Below are 23,822 nucleotides of genomic sequence, written 5' to 3'. Positions count from 1 at the left end.
TTCAAAGTGAAACACTGCATAGATCTAAGTGTGCGGAAATCTCCTCTATCAGTTCAAACAAAAAGAACCAAAAAAAAATACAACTTTAAGATTATGTACATACTGTATCTGTAAATACAACGGCTTCCTTTTTTCCTAGAAACAAACAAACGACATATTAATTTGGCAAGATGTCCTATGTTACAATAAGAAGGACATTTCATCAGCAAAGGTATGAACACAGACAATTCCTATGTTAGAAAATATATTGCTTCCTGGATATTTAAGCTGAAGACTACCTTGAGACAACAAACAAGACAAATTGAGGAAATTTGCTTTTATGGTCAGAAAAAACGCAGGCAGTCAAATTGCAGTGTGTTACTAATCATCGGGTTCCTTTTTAAAGTTTTTTTTCTTCTTACAGTCCTTCTTCAAGCCGTTTGTCTCGGACTCCAACGGGGGGGTTTGTTTACGTTGTAAACACTTTAACGTACAGGTGTCGGCTTCCTGTGGCCTTCATGATACAGAGAAAAAAGCTAATCTCGTGGCAGCTGTTGATATTCATTTTTAACTCCCACAGACAGCACAAATGCCTCCTCTTGTCTTCTTACAAACGATGCGCCACAATTATGTAAGACATGTTTTCCTCAACAGGATATGAAGCAATGTTTGAGATGGATAAACATATTTTGAGTTGGCTTGATGATTGTCCAAAATAAACACAGATAGAGAACAATGCCCAAACACAAATGTACGTGGAAACTCTGATTTGTTTTGCGAACTAATTCCAAGAATCAAGAATTTTTATGAACTTGATTTTAACAATTCTTGATTTATGAACCACAATTGTCTTCAAGCTGTAAAGGTTCAATGTTAAGACCAACAAAGATAAAAGTGAAGAAATGTAGATGGCAGACTTACCCACAGTATCACTGAAGGTAACAGGAATTATACTAAATATCAGGTGTGATGCACAGTAGTGAGAGATATGAATGCAGAGGACTAGCATCCTCTGAGCTGTAGAGGCCCAATGGCGCCCTCTTGTGTTTGAAGGGCGACGGTCATTGCCAGAGACAATCCCTTCCACAGCTTCAAGAGGAATCTGGTCAGTCAATTCAAAAACATACTATTACAGGCTCACTTTGAGCCAAGGTCCTTCTCTTTTTCACTCCTTCATAGTCAAAGTCTCAAGTAGGCAGAGCCAAATGTTCACTTTATACTTCAGTGGAGAAGAGGATGCTCTGTCGTTTACTGTCTGGGGTAGGGATAGTCTCCAGCTGCAGGAAATACAGCAACACCTGGACCTGCAAGGAAGTAGAAAAAGGATATGTTAGACCTTTAGCAGAGTGTATTTTTCAGAAAAGCTTCACAAAATTCAAAGATAAAAGGCCAAAGGGAACAGACAGACCTGAGCCATAACTTCCAGGGACCAGCTGTCTCCCATGCTGATGGGTTGCGTGGGGTTAGCAGGGATCTTGCTGTCCTTCTCTGAGGGCCTCAACAAGGTCGGCCCAAACACCGTCGCCAGGTTGTGGAGAGACATCTTGTTGATGCTCTCCTTCTCTGCCACCCTGGGGAGAGCAAGACAGACGAGTCCATTAGTGATGCGGATAGAGGACAAGACCACACACAAGGTGATGTTATTGTGCCATGATGCACCTGTACGTTGTGTGTGCGAGTATGTGAAGATTTCTGTTGTTTTAAACTTCTTCACCTCTGTCATTTGTTAGTGGCAAAATAATGAATCGATTAGTTGGAGAATGGAAAAATAATTGCTATTCATGCTTCAATGTGATTAATCATTTAAGTCATTTATTAAACAAAGAGTGGCAAACATTTGCTACTTTAAGCTTTCTCCAACATGAGGATTTGCTGCTTTTCTCATTGTCATTTTAAACTGAATCCATTTTGGTTTTGAAATGATGATTGGACAAAACAAGCATCAGCATCTGTAGGTGTGATCGTGGGCTCTGGGAAATTGTGATTGACGTTTTCAGTATTTTCTGACATTCTATTGATTGAATGATTCATTGTTACCTTGAGAGGCAGCTGGATTCGGGAGATCATGAGATCACGCGAGAATCCATCTTGTCAGGCACATAACAGACACAAGCACATGACTTGAAGTTATGTGCTTGTGTCGGACCAATCACCATCCTATGAATATCCTCACGTGATCTCGTGATCTTGCGAATCCAGCTGCCTCACAAGGTAAGACGGTGATAGACAGACGGTTCATCCAATCACCTGCCAAGTATTTTTTGAAAGTGCCTGCCTTTTTCCAAACAGACTTCTCAGATGTTTCTGTGTAACAAACCATCTTGTGCGTCATGTTAAATTCATTGTTTCATTAAAAAAAAAAAAAATCAACAGATTGGTTGATGATGGAAGTAATTGTTATATATTGAACTGTACAAAAGTTTTTCCACTAACAATACAAGAAATATAAAACAGTAAATGAAGAAGACTTTCCCTCTTATGACTCTACATTTTCCAATCTCCTATTTGCTTTATTATATAATTAAAGTGGAAACCTCACTTGATAATCTAGGCAAAACTATAACCACCTATGGACCACCCATTACACACTCATACAGTGCTACTGAAGAGATGCATCTGCATTGTATTGATGCCCATGTAATGGTTGAGCCTCTTATTATTCAAAATTCCCATGGTAACCAGAGGACATTTTGCAGTTTCATATAACATCCTAAAGTACAGACTGCTTTTGTTTTAATAGTCCACAGTAAGTAATAAGTATAGTATAGTATTAGTGACATTAGTTGTAGTTCCCACAGTTGCACATTTTGAATTTTATATCATAATTTCAATAATATTGGGACAGAAAAATGAAATTAAAATCTATCTGGAATGTTAACATGCTTTTATATTATTGCAATTGAATGCACTTTCTGTAAATGCATCTGCATGGGTTTTAGTTGCTCTTTCTTACCTCTTCAGGTGATCCAAAAGGAAAAGGAATGTGACCAGATTGGGTTCTGGCAGTGACAGTAGTAAATTCAACATACAGCTCTCTTTGGCAACACTATCAGACAGGGCTGCACAAAGGACAAGAAGCAAAGGACAAGATAAGCTCATTACTTATAAACTCATTACATTTATATTTCCTGCAAATGAAGCAACCCTTGATACTGTTGTGAAAAACTACAGCTCTAATACTTAGTTTGCTTGATTGGTTGACTGATAATAAGCTACGTGATGAGTCGACTTACTGATGCCGCCTGCAAAATTGGGGTAGAGCTCATCAGTGAAGAGCGGCTCTGGCAGCTCTCTGAAGTACAGCTTCAAGGTCCCAGCGATGGCATTGACGTCCATCTCGCTCATCATCACTGACACGTCTTTATGATCTGCAGGAGAGAGCAAGATGAGAACAAGATGAAGACAGTAGGCTTGTAATGACAAAAAAGAAACATCATGGAACAAGCAGGCAGTCGCCATGCATCTCATTTTTCAGTATCTCATCAGAAGTAAAGTAACCCCACTCCACATAAGATACACTCACAATTAGTACACACGCACGCACACAAAATGCATAGAGGAGTTAGTCTGGTTACTCATTTCACAACAAGGAAAATGCCTCAAACACAGAGCTGCGATAATGATCACCTGATCAACAGACAGAAAGATTAGAAAAAGGATTTCCTTCAGGTGATGGTCAATAAATCCTCTCAGCTTTCTTTCCTAGAAACGCATGGCAGTAACAGCATTATAATTAGCTGATAGATGGAGTTTTGAAATGTGGAAAATGCAAAGTAAACATATATTTGTGAATACAAATACCCTCTTTTTGTAATAACACATTTTCTGTTTACCTACAATACATGTAGCTTCTGTAAAGGGTTTATTGTGTCTAAAAATCTGTCTCCAAAATATAAATAATGTTTAGTTTAAGAATTTCTTTCATGATTTTCCTAATGTCTGCTACATATAATAAATAACATTTGGAGTTACCCATAGAGAATGAACTTGGAGAAATGGTTAAGAAGAGATGTGGATGGTTTTAACTGGAATATAGTGACATTTACATGACTAGATGTGACAACAGTGAATTAAAAATAGTTTGATTTAAAAGCTTAATTACATATAAAGTATGAGTAAATGTGAATCTTGTGAAACTAGTAACATACAGTACACAAATTCATGTGTTTACTGCTATTTCTTGTAAAAAGCATTTTGTAATTTGTCCATTTTAACCCTCTTGAATGTCTTTTTGTGCACAGCAGATACGCAGATGAAAGCTGCACTCACTGGTGTCAAAGGCGGTCTTCAGGGCCTGGATGTCAGTGGCCACTCCTGATACTCGGTAGATGCCCACCTCCTCCATACCTCTCCTTTCAATCTCCTCTAGGCACTGCCGGACAATGTAGGGCACCTTGGAGCGCTCTCGCCTGGGCGGAAAGAAACATAAACATTATTCATATTATGTAATTAGTTAAAACGTGCTTGCAAGAACACTGAATAAATGATGAGGTATGAAATGTTTTCTTTATTGTGATAAAGGGAGAATACGAACAAGACTAATAGCTGTGTTTTGCGTTGTTTTGATCACTGAGGGGCTAGTAACACCTCAGGCTCTTTGCTAGTGTTTCTATTGGAATGTTTTATCCACAACAGTAATTGATTGTTATCTTTAATCCTCATTAATGTCATTTATCACCAAAAAAGTGTTCACTTTGTCAAGAAAGTGTGAAGTGTCTGCAGATTTGTTTTCATAGAATAATGAAATAAATGGAAACCGCTGGCAGTAAATATTGTGTAATGTAAAATATACATGATTTTTAATTAATGGGCTAAAACATACTAAATTCTGAATTAGGTGTTTTCAGAGAGCCTGCTACAGTCTGGGCCAAATATTTGGCTCCATAATAAAAGCTGAAGTCCTGACTTTCATAGTTTCCATCAAAACTTTTACATACTTTTTCACAAATCTACTGTAGATTACAAAAAAAGGCTTGTGTAAATCTCAGTGACCTTGTTACATTCAATACTGCCCCCATATGAGGATAGTCATGCTACTGGAACAGTGCTGGTTAAAAATTTTTTAATGTGAGAGCTCTAACATTGCTTTAATTCTACAAATAAGAATAACACAAATAGGTTGTAGTCAAACAGAAATGGTGCGTTGATGCATTTTTTTCCTAAGCAGCAACAACCACAGTACTTAGAATCAACCATAAATGAAGCAGGGCACTGTTTATTACGTGCAGATAGCCAGTATAGAAATGCCATGCAGAACATACATTCGTGTATGAGTCATTTTTAGCCAAATGAGTATTAAAATAAGCTGTAACTATGTCAGCCTTCATTTACAAATGGGAAAAATGACATCTGCCCTAAAATACGCTAAACAACGTTAAACATCAACTTTATAATTAAATTAATTCAAAGAAATAAACAAAACATATAGGCCCGCATTTCCACTGTGCTGGTTAACAGCCTCCCCAGTAAAACATTTTAAAAAAAGGCCAATGGTTGAACCTAATTGCTGCCCCCTGGTCTAGAATAAGACTGAGACACTTCAGGTGGAGGACAAGCACCCATCCAACTGGATGGATCCAAATGTCAGCTAACTTTGGCTTTTACATTCATTTAGGACATTAGAGAAGAGGGGGTTTGGCATTTTAACAGTACAGATAATTACTGTAATCAAGCAGCTTCTGTGTCTATAAATGTTGACTCACTTGGTCACCGTGGAGATCTTGACTCCAAAAACACCCATGGGTTTCCGCGAGGGCATCCTCTTCAGGCTGAACTCTCGGCTGGTGAACTTCATGGACAGTTTGACCTCGATCTGACACGGGAAAAAAGGGCTTAAAGTTAAAACAGGTTTACAGAGCGAGAAGCCGACCTACAAGCCTGCAATCTGCCATAGCTTTCTGTGATCTTGAGGAAATCCTGCCATGTTAAAACCAGATGTACACTGCACTGCTGGAGACACTGTTGATCCCTCACCGCTATGTGCTACTATGATATAAGGTTGTATCATTGCTGACAGTGACACCTAATAATGTGAGTTCTTTCAGATTTGACACCTGTTTAACAGAGAGACTGTGTATCAAACTAATAGTACAAAGTAGAAAGTCAATGATTGATTGACTCACCCCGTTCATGGGAATAACTGTTCTCTGCCAGTCTTTGCCTTGAAGAGTCTGAGGGTCGAGCTGAGTGGAAGGAACAGAAAAACATTACATTTTAATGCACAGAAATTTCATTTGAACTATTCAGATATTACTGTACATCCAAAACCATGATGCACATACAAAAAAGGTGTCCAGATTCAGCATTAGTAAGCTGTTTTTGAAATGTAACTTGTAGTTTTTGACATTTCATACTGTCTAAGATCATGCTGGGATCAGTGTGTTAATTGGCCACATCCATCATTTTACTTTAAGTTTGTTTACTTGTATACTTTTTAGTTGCAGGATATCTAGAAAGCAGTGGAGCAAGTAATTAGATTTTAGTGCAGATCCAGATCCAAGTAGATAAAAGAATAAAAGAAGAAAAACAACAAAGAGTGTTTTATATGATTTCTTATGAAACATTCTCACTATTTTCTCATGCAGCACTGCAGCTACATGAATTTTTAATGTTTATTTGCTTTGTTGAGATTAAGCCGTCTCTATATACTCTTGTCCTACTTATGTACTGTTCAGCTATGTCAACATCACAGTGCATTAAGGTATAATTGCATCAACAGTACAAATCTTCCCTCTATCACAGTGGAATGTTGTCAAAGGTGGTTTTATTATATTTTTAGAAACCTGATGGAACAAATACAATTTGTGTAAAGAGACTAAATTCTCACCCAAACACACACACACACACACACACACACACACACACACACACACACACACACACACACACACACACACACACACATACACACATACACACATACACACACACTCAGATCTGACAGAGCCAGGCCATCTGGGGCAATAAAAGCTGGGTACACACACACACATGCACACAGACACACACACCTAACATGAGGAAACAAACACACACACACACAATATACTGTATAGTATGTTGTATGTTTACCTAGGCTAAGCCCCATCTGGTTGCGTGCGAAGCTGAATCGTGTTTCTCATAACTGAATCTTTCACTGCTGAGAGCGCTCTTTGGTTTGAGCCATTTATCTAGAAAGAATTACAATCCACTAAAAAAAAAACAGCAAAGCCATAAGGGCTCCTCTTGCTTTCCGATAAAAATGTTTTAAAAGCTAATGTTTTTTTTTTGCCAACAAATACAGTTTTATCTTCTCCAGCCTTTAGCGGGGAAAGGTTTAGTGAAGCCGTTTCACAACATGCAATTTTCCAATAAATCACACATCTGTAAAACTAAACCCTCTTTAAAGCTGAAATGAAGCCAAAAGTATGAGCAGGGACAGTTTAAAACACTGTAAAAAAAAAAAGAGAGAGAAGACAATATACACTATACATATATACTTTTCAAGATTGCAAATAGCTGATTAGACCAGCAATGTTTACAGTTAAAAATAATTTACTATCTGAAAGCATCCAATATGATTTAAGAGGGATGTGCAGGATTAAGAAACAAAAGATAAGAATTGATGTGTTTCAGTGAAAAGGGTGAATTTATGGAGTTGACAAACTGAAAACATGCAGCTTTGTTCAAAGAGACCGAATAAATTTCATATTGTAAGAAGTGCAGGTGTTCAGTCTACACCTTTTCAGTCAGTAAAAACAATCTTTTTGTGTTGAGCTGCTGTATTGTATCTTCTTTTTTTACTGTACTGTTTTGTTTGGAGTCATTGCCTTTTGTGTAGACATGGATTAGAGCCACAGATGCACCAGTCAACAATAAGCACATGCGACAGATGTTGACAGAGAATAAAGACGAGTAAACATTTTAAATATATGACTATGCTATATTTACATGTGTTAGAGACACATTTAGGCACGTAAATTGTAAATTACCAAAAACTGGGCGGTGTGTTTGGCCACCAGCCGTTCTGGCAAGTAACTGGTTATTTTTTTCTGTTCTAAACATCTAATTGGCTGTAAAACAGTAAAACTGAGCAGTAATCTGAGGCTTGTGCTGAAGGCAGGAGTGGCAGTTTCTTGCCGTGGATTTATGACAACCCTGCTGAGCAACTTTCTCACGGCTCCGGGCGGTTTGTTTTGAATGACATCATCAGTCAAGAAGCGATCATGTCTAAGGATTACCGAAGGAACCACTAGGTGGAGCATGTGACCGTAATTCACGGTTTGGCTAGACTACAAGCAACACAGAGACTTGTCCTGTTGTTCCAGCGTAGATTGTTTCTAAGTTTGGTGAAGAAAGGCAAGAAAATAAGCAATTACGAATCTCTCAGATATCCAGACGTCAGTGTCCAGCTGTGTCACACACACACACACACACACACTTGACCTGTTTGTGGGCGGAGGAGTGAGATCAGTTTAGCGGCAGTGAATCAAAAACATGTTTCAGTCAAAATCTTTGTCTCCTTGCTGTATTTTTCTCTCTGTTGATCTCCTGAGTGACACTTGGCATTATCCTGCAGGCTGCCGTCGTCGTGGCAACCTAATCACCTGCTCCCTAGATTTGCTATCAACCTGGAATCAGTCGGTCTCATGGCCGGGTTGCTCAGGACAGTGTCTGCGTTGTTGGCTTTTTTTTTCCAGGAGTGTTGCTCAGGATTTTGGTATTTTTATAGACGGAGCACTTAAAATGTAAATTCCACCTGTTCAGGACACTGTTACTCAATAACCATTATAGACCCCAGACTGTGATAAATGTTTTAAACAGCTAAACCTGGCAGCACTATGATTGGTCCAAAGCTTTTTGTCATTCTGTCAGAAACGCTGCTCATTCTCTCGCTTAAATCCTAACCGAGCATTTTTTGATTATTTAAAATGACATACTAATCCAACCAACCTCTACCCATCCATTAAATATTAAGGTAATTCATCTAATCAGCCAATTGCAACGTCGTGCTCCGTCCAAGTCATTCATTGAGCAACAATATGGATTTCATGCTTTGTGGCAGTGGCGGTGACATAACCGCCTATCAGTAATGAGTCATGGTGTGTCTGCTGAAAGGGGGGTGATGTCATGTCATACCGGGATCTGTCCTTTCCCCATGATGCGGTCTGTGCTCTCGCCATCCTCTTTGTTCTGCTTGGTCTTGTTGTAGCACTTCTCGTAGCAGAGCAGCCTCAGGGTCTGAGAGCCCTCCAGCTCAATCTCAAACTCCTGAGGAGAACAAAAAAAAAAAGGGTGTAAAAACACGTAAGCTAGCATTGATTGGAAAACAGTGACAGGAATAAAGGCAGAAGAAGAATGACAAAGATAATGAGAAACAGAGAGATTATACATCCAGAAAAAACCAGAAAGCCTCTGCTATGTTTGTTTAATGCATGCATCCTACCACATAATGCAGAGCTGACCAACATTCCCTGTAATTATGTAAGAGAGCACTCTGCATATGGTCTGCACATCATTCTGAGGCCCACATTGTGTTGGTTCACTTAACATTTGGACAGATGTGAGTCATCACCAGCAGCTCCTCATTAACTGATATTATTTCCACTTTGCTGAGCAAAATCCTCAAAGAGACTCTGGGTCTATGATAGAAAAATTGTACTGCAGATGAACCGATTTACTGATTGTGTCTCAAAGCTCTTCTTCCACTGTAATGATAACCTCCGACATCCAGCTGTGTCATTAACGCATACATGTTTGTGTATGCAGGCAATATGCATATATGTGTTTGCTGTGCGTTTGCAGGGGTCGCAGATGCTCTGAGTGGATTTTTTTATACATCTTTTCATTACCCAGAAATGGACAGCTAACTGATTACAGAAGCAGATGTCAGATACGTGTGTTGTGATGTGTTCATGGACGTACTGATATGGTCTATTAATAAAACAGTTTTACAAACCAAAATATGCAGGTACCAGTTCCATCTTTTTTATTTAGAAAGCCTACGAGTCACGAGTGATTAATACAAGATGTTTAAAATGTCAGCAGCAACTTATAACCAGACATTGGGGATATGTGGAGTTATATAATATAAGCATGTATTGGATCAGTCTCCTACCTCATTCCATTTGGGTTCAGTGGTATATCGATATACTCTCGTCTTGGCTTTATTTGAAAAGAAGCCAAAAGAGTCCACCTCCAATGTGCAGTAGAGATCTGACAGAGAAGAAAGGGTTGAAAAGAAAGTCATATGTCAGCTGAGGTGTTCTTTGTGAATAACATTAGCAACTGAACTGGCAAGATGGCTCAGAATCAAACTTCCATACTATGAAATGTGGTGAATATACCAAACCAGTGGCTAAAGACAGATATTTGAAAATGTACATTTAAAAAAAGAACCAGTTATTCAAGTTTTGTTTTGTGGAAAATGAAACTTGAACCTAAAAATGAATGTAATTTATGAGGTAAACACAGAATTCCTGCATTTATTCCCGTTCCAACATAACAACTAGAACAACAAAACAGTAAAACTGTCTTTTCCACTGCTCCATTATCATGTGACAGTTGAGCTTTCTCAGTAGTATAAAACTTTCAGCTTGTTTTGTCTGATCGTCTGTATTTTCTGTTGCTTGCATAGAGGCTAAAAAAGTGACTCACTCAAGCTCTGTTTGAGGCCGGAGGCAGAGTGGACGATTACATTCAGGAACCCGTAGAGACCGGGGGATTCATCCTCTGGAAAAACAGTCAGCGGGCAGAGAAAAAAGAGAAAAGACAGCGAGGAGGGATTAGAAAAGCATGCAGATCTCTGTTTGTTTTGGAGCAGAATAAGACACAGAAGGGGAAGGGATAAAACAGTACTACCCAGTGTAAAACATTTGGCTTAAGCTTCTGTGTACTTTTTATCTTCATTTCACCCACAATTATTAATCATAAGTATCTTTTCAAGGGCGTTTTTTTTTTTTTTTTTTTAATGGTTTACAACAAAGCTGCCATCTAAGACATGAACTCAAGCAAGAAACCAAGGAAGCATGAAAGCGTAACGCCACTTCTGCAATACACACAGAGCCCCAAATGCTTTATAATGTTACACTGCAGTTTCAGAAGAACACTACCGTTGACTTAAAACTTAAACAGCATCTGTATGAATGCTAAAAATCAATACTTTCCAATACATACATAAATATCTTACCTTCTTTATTGATACTAAGTGGAATGTGGTGGACAGTCTGCAGTTTGACACAGGAGCTGGTCAACATTTGCAGCTCCATAGAAGTCAAGGAGGAAGTTTTAAAACCTAATGGGAAGTTATGGGAACAGTTATTGTATATCAAAAGGAACATATGTCTTATTGAAACTGATATAACAATAATGAATGACAAACAACTTGGATTGTCATCACTATTTTGCAAAGTTATTGGTTTCTGTTTCTCCTTCACAAGGTTCCTGGAGCAGTACAGTTATAAATGTATCTAAAGTGTGATAATACCTAAGATGGTTTGGTTTTGACACTTACATTTCTTCTGCTGTTCCTTAATTATCTCCTTCCACTCTGCACGTTCATAGTCAGACGAAATCAGAAAACTGTAACTCTGAAACACAAACACATAAAAAAGGTTGTTATTTCAGAAGCAGAATGAAAAAAAAATCTAACTCTGCAATGGTGTATTCTCGTTCCACCTGCTTTCACAGATGTAAAACATCGTATAGCGCTCGCTCCACAGTGATACAAGAAAGTCTAAGCATGAGACAGATCAAGGAGAAATAATCTGAGGGAAGATCAGCGAGGGGATAATGCGCTGGGAATGAAACAGAGGAGAACAAAAAAGCAGCAAAATGAGGAGAATCAGTTGGGAGAACAGATGAAATGTGTAGAAGAGGAGCGCAAAGGGAGCGGTGAGACAGGGAGGAGGAGGAGGAGGGCAGAAAAGATGATGAAAAATAAGATTGAAGAAAAAGAAGCAGAGCAAGTTGGAGAATGTCATCACCTTGCCATTCTTGTTGTAGACTCGGAGGGGTGTGCTCGGAGACGTTAGGAGGAGCAGAGACTCCTGCTCAGACAGTTTCTTCCTGAGACGGTCGATGACTTTTGAGCCCTTGTTGGCTCTCTGAAATCACAGAGGTGGAAATTTAAATACAATTATGTTTCTGTGGGAAACCTTGAAGCAAATCATTGCATTTTTTATGCTTCATATTATGTAAAGGATCTTGTCACAGTTAAAGGAAATCGATGATATCCACACTACCTTCTCTCTCTGGATCTCACTGCGGAGGTGTGAGATCTTCACCTTCATGGCGTCCAGCTCTTCGTCGGGAACCTGGGGGATGGTAAGTGGCTCGGCCTCCTCGGGGCCCTGGAAGGTCAGCTCAGTCAAGGGGATGTACCACTTACTGTCGTACTGTTGGTTTTTACTACAGAGAAAGAGGGATGTAAAGGACATATGAAAGGAGGAGGTGGATTGATAAAGGAGGATAAAAGATGAGGATGAGTTGGGGAAAAGTGAGACAACGGAAATAGGAGAAAATATAAAGTAAAGGAAGAAAAACAGCAACAAGAATTCTTTATCTGAGAGTCATCTGTTATTTGAGGGCAGAAAAAGGTTTATTGTGCTGATGGATGAAAAAACAGCATTAACATCTTAATTCACCATTCATCGTTGGTTTCTTACCCTCCAATCTGTTTCTTCAGTTTGGCGCAAAGCAGCAGGTCACTGAAGAGAAAGACATGCCGCAGCTTCCTGGCTCCTTCCACCAACTCCACCATGAAACTGTCCCTCAACAGCTGCCGATTCTGTGGAGAAAACAACAGAGGTGCGTCATTTTAGTAACATGAGGTTACTGCCAATAACCAAAGTGTATGCAATTAGTTCAGGAAGAAGAATAATCAGTTATGAGGTCATTCCTGTGAGTCATGGTAAAAAATCTGCAGGAAACAGATTTTACTTGCAGCTCCGTCATCACTCAAAATACACCTTGTAGCCAAACAAAGGTTTAATTTCCCAACATAATGATGTTCATTACATAATATACATGCAATTACCCAAAAGTGCGGATGCATCAGTTAAACTGTTTCCCCAGTAAATTAATTTGTCATATTCTGGGACTGGCACAATCATCAATTTCCAGGTCACAAAGGAATGAATGAATGAGGTATGGAGGAAATGAAGAATGATATTTGGAGCTCTGGGACTTGTCACTGATGTCAGACTATGTAATGAGGTATGTAATACTGTCGTATGCCAAAAGGGGGCAGTGATGTCATTTTCCAAATAAGAGAAGGCATTTACAAGTGTGGACTTAGAACAAATGCAGGGATCAGACAAATGTCAAGCTACAACTCTATAGTAAATGATCCACTTTCACATTCGTATAAGCTTGGTTTTACTTGTGACTTGACTGCAAAAAAAGGAGAGAATAGAATGAAATTCTGTATTTGAAATGAGCAGGCAGACTGTCTGAAAAGGAAGGAAACTTGCGTATATTAGCTCATTTGTGCCTTTAAGTTCATTCTTTTGTTAATGTGTGTGCTTGATTTTGATCGTTCTGCAAGTTTAGAGCTGATTTCCTCCGCTTGCCATTGTTATTTTACTTGATTACAATGATTTATTTAGGGGTAATAATCTGATATTTTGTTTTAATGACATACATTTTAGGTGGATCAAATCTCAGAAATGCATTTAATCAAGTTTAACTTAAGTTAAAACATTAGGGAGTGAGTTATCAAAGCACTGCCAGCTGACAAAAGTTGGGATGCATGTTCTAGTAAGAAACAGTGACAGGAATGACAACTAATGGGCTTCGACATTACCAATATGCAGACATAATGGTCCATCTATTGCTGCTCTCCAAACCAAGCAAATCAGAAAGTAGGTTTGAGAAACTTAAATGCACATTTTACTATTTTACATTATAACCAAAGCCTCTTTTTCTCTCCTCAGGACACCTTGGCTTCATATACAAGTCTGTCACCCTCCTTCCCTCTCACTTTCACTAGCACCCTCCCTTCTCCAGACCTAGTCAATCCCTGCCAGTAAAGCCTTGAAGCATGACATCACACTTGCTCGGAACCAATCCCCATGTTCATCTCGGCCCCCCCCCCCCCCGCCCCATTGCGAACACACAGTCACTGTCAAAACCAGACCATGCTCAAGGGGGACTGATGCTACTGTTGGAGAGGTTGCTTACAAAACCTGACCGTACATCTGCTGGTAAAGAGGAGGATCATTCTGTGTCACTCTGCCTGCGTACGATGAAGAGGGTGATTTAGACAGAGAGAGAAGTAAGAGCAGGAAAGTGAGAGAGGGTGTCAGAGAAAGAAAGAGAGAGCCTGAGAATATGTCAAAAGGAAGCAAATGCCTGAGAACTGAGAGAGAGAGAGAGAGGCTCCCATCGGAAGAGATGTAATGCTACTGTTTCTTACTATAGTAACGAACCATGTGACACAAAATAAGGATCTAATAAAAGTTGAATTCCCAATGGTGGATGTAATTATTAGTTTCTAGCTAGATAATGAAGCCTGCAATGGTGACTACTAGAGATAGATCACTTCCAGATGGGGTTGTTTTTGTCTTTTTGGCATTTATGTCTAGTGGCAACCAAGATCTGTCAACTCATTCCTTCCTCTTCACCATCATTTCCTGATCCATTTTGTGCTGTAACACAGACAAGGGATATATTTTTGAAACTTGCTCATTGTAACTTTTACATGTTCATCATTCAGTCTTTCATTTCAGGTACCTTGATGCCACAGGAATGACACATCTGTGAAGTCATCCCGCATGTAATATATAATCCCTCGAGGATGTTTTCTGAGTAGACTATAAAACAAAGCTCCATCTCGCCTCGCTTCTGTCTGTCTACGTGCTGTCATGTCAGTCTATATATAGGACATGTACAGTAGTCAGAATGAGACATGGGTCACACTGCTGCTCTTAGTTTTTTTAGCATGTTACTCAAATACATCATTAAAATGTCGAGAAGAATGAGGAACACTGGAGTCATACTGCCTATCAAAAGCCCCATCAGTCTGATATCTGATACATCACATATCTGTAATATGGTCATGGATTTGAGGTTTAAAGGGCATTTAATCCACTGCCAATTACATGCAGATTATACATATATATATATATATATATATGTGTACAGGGATTAAACTATCATAAGTAAACTATGAAAAATAGATATAGAACCAAATTCTCATGTTTGTGATGCCAATTATTACAAACAAACTGTTAATAATCCTTAACATATGTCTTGATTTTTGCACTGTTGTTGCATATTACATTGTTATTGTACAGTTTTGTCATTTTATACTCTTCCTTATCAAGTCTTTCTTTTTTCGTATTCCCCTTTTCTAACTTTTTTTTTAGTTTTTCACTTTACTTATTGTTTTTTACTTTTTAAGTGTTTTTTTATTCCCCTAGAGACGGCAAGCAGAGGACAATAAGAATTTTAGTGTACAAGCCAATTTGTTTTCATACAGATAATCTCCTAGTGATAATCATAACGAGCAAAATTCTTACACTGGACTAGATTATTGATTGGGTTATCAAACAGAAAGTACAGCAGTAGATTAGGTTTACTATCCAGAAAGCACCTTAACTGTCCGCCTGCTAACACCGACTCGCTCAGATTAAAATGAAGGTTCGGCAGGAAAGTGATAAAGTAGATGACGCTCTTGTTTGTTACACAGGAGCTGTTTGATTTCTCTCAAACTGGACTGAGGAAGTACACTGCCCATCACGCCTCACTGGTAATCCTCTCCTCCATTGATCTCATGATAAAGAGATAAGATAAAAGGAGGGATAACAGCTAGATCGGGGATTTACAGGCTTCTGACTATGTGTGAGTGAATGGGAATCATGTGGAGGGATAAAACAACACTGGCCACTAAAACACTGGAACACAAAAGCATCTGTTTAACCTGCACAGTCGAATCTGTCATTAACAATCTCGAACAAAGGTTTTCGACTATCAAATCATCAGAATTAAGAGAATATGCATTCATTTTTTTTAATCAGAAACTCAACAGAAGAAAATCTTTGGGCTACCAAAATTCATTAAACATTCAATCCTGGTCCTGGGGCACCTCTGCCCTGCATGTTTTAGATGTTTCCCTGCTCCAACACTCCTGATTTAAATGAATGGCTCGTTATCAGGCTTCTGCAGAGCTTGATGACGAGCTGATCATTTGAATCAGGTGCGTTAGAAGAGGAAAACATCTAAAACATGCAGGGCAGAGGTGCCGCAGGACCAGGATTGAAAAACACTGATAACAGATTAAATAATGCTGTTCTCATGCGTTTTATTCATTTAACACTGAATGGGAGTTTTGCTCGCTGAATGCCTGTAGATGTTTTTTTTTTCTTCTTGTTTAATTAAGGTTTATAGTTTAATCTTTGGATGCAGACACATATTCCAGTTAAAGCTTGTTCCTAAAACAGTAATCTGATGAATTTAGAAATGTGCTTGTGCTGCTGCTTTGCTCTGCTACTGGGGGGGGGGGGAAAGACATCCTTAACAAAGCAGCTGTCTCAGCGCATCAGATGACATTTTCATAATATCGAACAGCCAGTAGGAGAAATGTGACTTTCTCTATTTCTCGTAATGGCTGACCGGAACATCGGCAGCACCGATGTAGAAAGAGAGTGAGGCGAGGCAGAGCACGCTGACAGCACAGAACGCAGATTAAATATTGACCATCTCGCGGAGGAGCCTCGCTGAGAGCGTGCGCGCGAGCATACGCATGAATTTACAAAAGATCCGTGTTTATTTTTAGAAAGCGGTACATGCTTGAAGGGGCATCTCTGCGCTTACTGTGTATGTGTAAAACAATGTGCGTATATGGGGATGTGTTTGTACGTAATGATAGAGTGAAAGACAGACGTACAGACGGATGAAAATGGTGCAGATGAGTGTGTGCGTTTCTACTAGAAACACAGACAAAGACACAGACACAGACACACACACACACACACGTCATCATGTGCATATCTTTCCCAAAGGCAAACAAAGCAGAGCGAGGAGGTGAATTGAGATTTAGAAAGCGCCTTTTAATTAAGCTGCTTCTGTTTGTCTCCCTCCCTCCGCCCCCCTCATCTGGCCAGGCCAGGGCCTCTGGGGGCCGTGCTCTTCTTCTGCTGCATGCCTCCACTGAACAAACCACAGGTTACTCATGAGTGTGTGTGTGTGTGTGTGTAAAGGCAAGAGTGAGAGTTCAGTTCACAGTTCCTTTATGAATAAATTTCATGCTGCAGATCATAAATGAGCCTTTTTCCTCCTCTCCTATCACTTGTGCTATGTGATTGTTTTTGCTTCCTGAAATCAAATCAGCATCGTAACAATTAAATGAAAAGGGTGAATAATCAGAAAGCTCATCCCCTGATTACTTCAGGGAACTTAAAAGTCCCCCTCCACTTAAAAAATGTGTTTTTCTTCTTGTTACTTTAGTTGGATGTTTGAGCTTCACTGTGCAGAATGTGCAGAGTTTGACACTAGAGGGCTGTTTTCAAATTCATCTTCCTAAGGGGGGAAACTTTCTCTGCGCTCACCAAAAGTTTTGAATTTAAGGCATGTGCCTACGAATATGATTTGTGACATCACAACTACTTTGGAGCCTATCGTGGTCCAGTGTGATGTGGAAACTTGAAGCTTCTGGATTTTTTAATGAGGTAGAAGGAGGAGATGTCATTGAATTTTTTTTGGGTGGAAAAACCATATTAGTCACAAATTATTATTCAAAGTAGAGCTTTTATATTCATCTTAAAACATGTATTGAGTGGATCTTTAAACATTTTTGCCTGGTGTGTTGTAATGTAAAATGTAACTGTAATCATTGGTTAACTCTGAGAATGCAATGCTATGCCAATCCAGTGTTTATGGACTCAATGTCTGATTGTTTGAACAGATACTACATAGCTCTATTTGCAGCCTAACAGTTGTTCAACATTTGTAAATTTACAAAAAGGAATTGCAAAACTAATGCTTATTAATTCTGGAAAATGTATAAATCCGTATCAGTCAGCCACTAAGCTGGCGACCTGAAAATGTGCTGACTTGGCAATTTAAACCTGGTAACAACAATTACTTGATAATTTCATGTGATTATAGGTATTAAAAAGTATTAAAACAGCTTTACAAAGTATTGTATTATTCTCAACTGAGACAACTGGATGCAAAACGTCAGCTTCTCCACTTCTCCAGGTCATGACAGTTTTTCAATGATTAAAGCGTGTTATATGTTGGGTGAAATGCAGACAGAAACCTCAGGCATATTATATATCCTATCTATGGGACAATATAATGAACCCCATTGATTTCCATGTGCTGCTTTCATGTATCCATCATTAATATTTGATGTCTGGTGTGGTGGTCTGGACAGACTGGGATCGAACTGGGGGGCCTGCGGGAATAGGAGGGGAGGTGGAGCAGGCAAGTATGTGTGTGTGTATGTTCAAAGGCAAACAACGGCAAGAGAAAGAAAGACAGTGAATGGAACAGAGAGTAGAACAGTGTGTGTGTGTGTGTGTGTGTGTGTGTGTGGACTGGGTGCGGTAATGACCCCCGTGTGAGCAGAGGGAGGAGCCGACACAGCCTTTTTGCTCGCTCGCTCCCACCCTCCATTTATGAATAATTAACTTGGAATCTGCCAGTCAGAGCGGACCACTGGCTCATTACAAGGCATTATGTGTGGCAGTGTCACGCAAGCTATCAATCAAGAGGCATCCATTCACGTGCATCAAGTCATCTCCGGGGATGAGAGAGACAGAGGGGGGGGGGGGTAGGTTGTGAGTGTGTGTGTGTGTTTACGTTAGGGCGAGATGGGAAACCACAAAAGAGACACTGAGCAAACGGAGAATCACCCTCAATGAGCCAACCCTGGCATGACCATATAAGGGCATGGGCTCTGCTTTAGGCTGCAGATTGGTGGTCCCTCGTACACTCATTCGACAGTGACTTCAAGGTCATTTGGAGGGCGGGGTCATGACATCATCATGCTCAACAAGGTACAACAGGGCTATAAAGAGTGAAACTGGTGAAAAAAATATTATTATCTACATTTTTACTATCTCCAGTCTGTGCAGAAGAGCAGGGAATAGATTGCTTTGATGCACATTTGGGGTTTAATTTAATTAAAATTTAATTTAAACCTGTGGGGTCATAATATTTGCTTATTGAAAACATACCCAAACTATTTCCTGTTGCTCTGTTAATAGTGCAGAAGTACCAGTGTTGAGTTCAAAGTTGCAAATTTAGAAAATAGCCAGATAGGTCAAATTTATTAAAGGGATAGTGCCAATTTATGACATATGTCTGACATACTGATACCTTGGTATTTGATCCACTTCATAGTCATGCAGTCAGAGATTAATTTAGTGCAAAAACTGTCATTTCTATCTGCTGCTTAACTCTTAGTAACTCCAAAGTTCTTTGTTTTTGTCCAGTAAATCAATATGCACTAGTATACTTATAGGGTAAATTGCCAGTAGGATATAAAATTAGGCCTACAGTGTGGCTCATTTCCATCATAGTCTGTTTGTAAATCTCTGAACACTTACCTCTCCCTTCTTGACGGTCATGGACTGGCGTCGGGGCGTGGTCTCCTCGTTGATGCTGGACAGAAAGTTCTGGGAGATCCTCAAGGCGTCCTGCAGGAGCGGGTGGTCCGGGTGGCTGGTGGGCGTGTGTTTGAGCAAGTCCTAGAGTACAGCAGGAGATGCAGAAACATTGACTTTCAAAAGCAAACATCTCCAGGTACATGCATGCACAAAGACATGCAAATACAAAAGCTACCTCACAGTACATATTGTCATTCAAACCTGCTCTGCTTTTCTTATTTAGCTCTTTCACAGTGTGCTCAAGGTTATTACTTTTGCATACGCGCAATAAACGAAGCCCTGAGTCCTAACAGTAAATGGAAAAATTAAATATAGAGTGAATTTTTGAGCCATGACCACCTCCACTTAACACAAAACTAACAGTGCAGTGGTACATAGAAGGCAGAGAAGTCAAAAACAAGGTTTATTAATAATAAAGCCAAGCCTCTCTGCACCTCGCTCTCTCTCTTCAAAGTCCTAAAACACATAAAACTTTGTACAAATATACACACACATTCCATGATTACAGTAAAAGTCACATATCTAATCTGCAATCTGTCACATACAGTATCTAATAATATTCACCATTACAAGTGGATTTCTTTTCACCATCTTTATAGAGGCTTAAGCTACTCGGTACTGAAGATGGTGACAAAGCACATTTGTAAAACATAGATTTATAGTCTCAAGATGAAACTGAAACGAAGTGAAATGAAATGAAATGAAACCCAGTTGAAGGTTGGGTTTTGTTTACTCATGTCATGCTTTCTAAGGATAATTTGCAAGCAATAGAGGCAATTACTAAAACACAACAGAACACAACTGTAATGTGAGATTATTAAAGAGGGTTGCTGCCTCAGCACTCTCTCTTACTTACATGAAGCACCAATGTGCTGCGTGTCACTCTGTCCACCGGTTTATATAGGAGAGCTATAGATTAGAAAGAAGAGAAATCAGACAGAATTCCTATAATATTTTATTTGTATTTATACATTTGAATATTTTAATAGAATTGAGTAAAACCCAGCACAAAGCGACTGACCCTCTAGAGAGTTCTTGGCCGTCTGGTCCTTACAGTCCTTGGGGCTCCTCACCCTCAGGTTCTGTTTGGAGACAAAAGACAGGTGCAGACAGTGAAGTGGGGAAACCCCTTTTAAAAAAAAAAGACCTTTAGGAACCAGTTCAGTACAGTTACAGTGATGTGAAGGCATGGTAAGGTTATTATCCTTACTCCAGCTCTGAGGTCACCCACTTTCAAATTAATTATGCCATCCTCAGCAGCTTTTTCCCCCCGCCATCTTGCTCAGATGGCTCGGAGTCATGCATCATTACTTAGGCCATTAACAACCCTCGATGATGAATTCCCCATCCTGCGTGTAGACACCAGCCTCAACACTAACTGGTAGCCTCATCAAAAACCGTCACATGCTTTGAAAAAACAGAGGAGGAAAATGTACATAAGAAGAGCTCCCACAACGGGTTATAGTTACAGCGATGCTAAATTCTTTTTAAAGGCTGTGTCTAAACTCATTTTCATGGCTGCCAGAGGAAGTGAAAGAAATCCCAAAATGTATGAGGGAAGCTGTAAAACTGTTCCAAGTTATATCAGCTGATTGAATCACAGTTGAGAATGCAGATTAGTAGTTTAAACCAGGGTCAATCTTGCTACATTAGCCTCAGAAATAGCTTCCCAAACTACATTTGAGTCATAAGATGAGTGTTTTGAAATCTAGTTTGTCTAAGATAAAAGAAATTGTTCTGAGTCATCAAGACTGTTGGAAATCTTTGTAAATGTACAAATTTATTAAGCTGTCAAGGCTCATCCACAGTATGAGCAGGTGATACTGAGCTTCCTGGTCAAGGATGAGACTGAGACCAGGCTGTGGGCTCCTTGAGCCAAAACTACTGGAAACACCAACCATTTACCTGATAAACACACGTGAAACAGAAAAAAAAGTACACACTGGTGTACACATACCCACAAAATTGCCTCTGGTTGCATTTATATAGATATATATTTAGCAGAACATTCACATTTAAATGCAGGGAAATGATAAGAGCTGTGTGGGTGAAAATGGGAGAGCATTTTGCAAGTGAAGTACATCAGGGATAAAACTGTTGAGCAGCCGCAAAACAGACGCTCTCTATGCAACCACTCTCAGAAACTGTTCCTTTCCATAATCACACATAATTTAACACTGTGCAGCAAGTCAGTCATCTTCTTTGTCATTTTTGTGTGACAAGGTAACGCTGCCTTTTTCTCACAAACCGTCCAGCTGCATGTGGCAACAGCACAACAGAAGGCCGACTGTTTTTTATGTTAACATTGTCCTAAAATCATACTCATCAGAGCAACCGCATTACGAGATACGCTGAATGAATGCTGGACAATGACAGTCAGTGAGGAGAGACTGTGTTCTGTTAAATTCATAATCTCAATCGATGATTAGATCAAAGATGAACCAATCAGTTAGAGTTGGTGTCTCTCATCAGCATTAATGTTGCCAAATTACATTTGGAGAAAGCAAATTTGTAGTTCAACAAACAATTTAGTACACGTTTGGTGAAAATTCACTCCTGTGATAAATGCTCGACTGAACATTAACTTTCTTTTATCTTAATTAGATACAGCACTGTTCCCTACATCAAAGGAACGTCAATTGGATAATTTGCTGGTATGTAGGGGTTAAATGTCTGACTGACTGATTTTACACGCTGGTAAAACGACCCCATAACTCAGTGATCACAGCTTCAACCTCGGCCACAGCTCTGAGACAGAAACTAAACCAGTAACTTTTGCCTGCAAGTACCACAAAGCCTACTGCACTATCTGTGAAATGCTTGGTTCATCTGCCTTCTCTTGTATTTCCTGACATTTAAACAGAGAACAACATGTGATTTTCTCTAAACTAAGCAACACAAGAGAAGCTCATTGCTAAGTAGAATTTATTTAGTGATGACTTGACTAAGTCAGAAGAGGCTTTGTTGATAAATGCTCCCATTTTGTCCTATCAGTCTATGTCTAAAACAGGAATATTTTGCTAATACCTCTAATAATAACAGTAATAACACTTTTTCTATGAGGGATCTTGCTTCCATGTCAAAAAAGACAAAAAAATACAGAGTCAACCAAGATTTTGAAAATTTGAGACCTCTAAACGTCATCACCCTGTCTTTATTTTGGACAAATATTAAGCACAAAGATGTTTACTGGAACTTACTGAGGCTCCACTTAAAGGAAAAATATGAGGATCTAAAAGAAAATACAGGGGTGGGATTATCTTAACCTCTAATTGCTGAAATTGCTGCGCTTTTTAAACTTCTGACGCTGCTTTTGTTTATCCCTTTCCCCACATTTATAGCTTTCAATACAACCACATATTATAGTCCCTGCTTGGCATCGTCATCTGTTCTTTTCCCTCCTCTACTTACCTCAGAGATTTCAGCAAACTGTGTGTTAGCCTGGCAGCACTTCTCTGCCGTCTCCACGGCCAGCTCGTAGTTGTCCACGAACGCCCGGTAAACTCCTAACTGGCTGGCCTGATGGAGAGGAAGAAAAACAAACAGAGGATGGACGTGAGAGTCACATTTTAATGAACAGATTAGACATATTGAAATGTTTGTGAGTTCAGCCTGCGATACAACCTCTAAATCCAAATAAAAATCTTAATACAGTGACTTTAAAGTTGTCTAACTCCAAGTGAGTTTCTATATGGGAGAAATAAATAGCTGGCAAACATCATTGCTCTACGCTCTCACACAGAAACACTAAGGCAATGAAATCCACAAAACAGTCTTTCAGTCAGATGCTCAGACACACAAAGACATATCTGAACAAACTCAACAGTCCTCTTCACTACATCCTGTTCTTCACCACCACCTCATTCCTAAACCTCACAACTGCAGCGTAAGTGCTACTCTAAACACCAAATTGTTTTCTAAAAATAACCTAAAAGTGATAAGGAGAGCAGTCTTAACAAGTTTGTGGATTGTCAAGTCTAATCTTTTTGGCATGTAAACAGAACAAACTAACGACAGAAACATTAAAAAACACACACACATATTGGATACACACAGTCAGACAGATGGAGACACAGCAGCGTAGTGCAGCCCGCTCTTAAAAATACATTTGTCTAAGCAGTGATTGTGTAAAAATGATGGAGAGCACAAGGGAGCCACTTCATTCCCTTATGTTTTGTTAAAATCTGAACCATCACAATCACAAATGGACTAATCTTTTTTTTAGATATATATTATATAGACAAGCCCACC

The 23,822-nt window shown here is 39.3% G+C and overlaps 1 protein-coding gene across 1 annotated transcript in view; it reads right to left on the bottom strand.

Moving 5' to 3' along the window:
* Positions 1-301: 301 nt before the first annotated feature.
* The window catches only part of bcr (BCR activator of RhoGEF and GTPase), an 87,885-nt gene continuing 64,364 nt past the window's right edge, over positions 302-23,822 (bottom strand). The window contains exons 6-24 of the mRNA XM_042395564.1: positions 22,983-23,090; positions 20,593-20,653; positions 20,428-20,480; positions 19,512-19,652; positions 12,621-12,742; positions 12,198-12,363; positions 11,940-12,059; positions 11,468-11,543; positions 11,144-11,248; positions 10,612-10,686; positions 10,073-10,170; positions 9,094-9,225; positions 6,102-6,161; positions 5,682-5,791; positions 4,249-4,388; positions 3,213-3,347; positions 2,933-3,038; positions 1,388-1,550; positions 302-1,283 (exon numbers count right to left, since the gene is read on the bottom strand). Coding sequence (XP_042251498.1) covers positions 1,194-1,283; positions 1,388-1,550; positions 2,933-3,038; positions 3,213-3,347; positions 4,249-4,388; positions 5,682-5,791; positions 6,102-6,161; positions 9,094-9,225; positions 10,073-10,170; positions 10,612-10,686; positions 11,144-11,248; positions 11,468-11,543; positions 11,940-12,059; positions 12,198-12,363; positions 12,621-12,742; positions 19,512-19,652; positions 20,428-20,480; positions 20,593-20,653; positions 22,983-23,090 — 2,061 coding nt within the window. The 3' untranslated portion in view covers positions 302-1,193. The remainder of the gene's footprint in view (positions 1,284-1,387; positions 1,551-2,932; positions 3,039-3,212; positions 3,348-4,248; positions 4,389-5,681; positions 5,792-6,101; positions 6,162-9,093; positions 9,226-10,072; positions 10,171-10,611; positions 10,687-11,143; positions 11,249-11,467; positions 11,544-11,939; positions 12,060-12,197; positions 12,364-12,620; positions 12,743-19,511; positions 19,653-20,427; positions 20,481-20,592; positions 20,654-22,982; positions 23,091-23,822) is intronic.

Source organism: Thunnus maccoyii, chromosome 19 (assembly GCF_910596095.1).
Source record: "Thunnus maccoyii chromosome 19, fThuMac1.1, whole genome shotgun sequence".
Lineage (NCBI taxonomy): Eukaryota > Metazoa > Chordata > Actinopteri > Scombriformes > Scombridae > Thunnus > Thunnus maccoyii.
The sequence above is the reverse complement of the archived record's forward strand: the minus strand, read 5'-3'. Positions and strand labels throughout refer to the sequence as shown.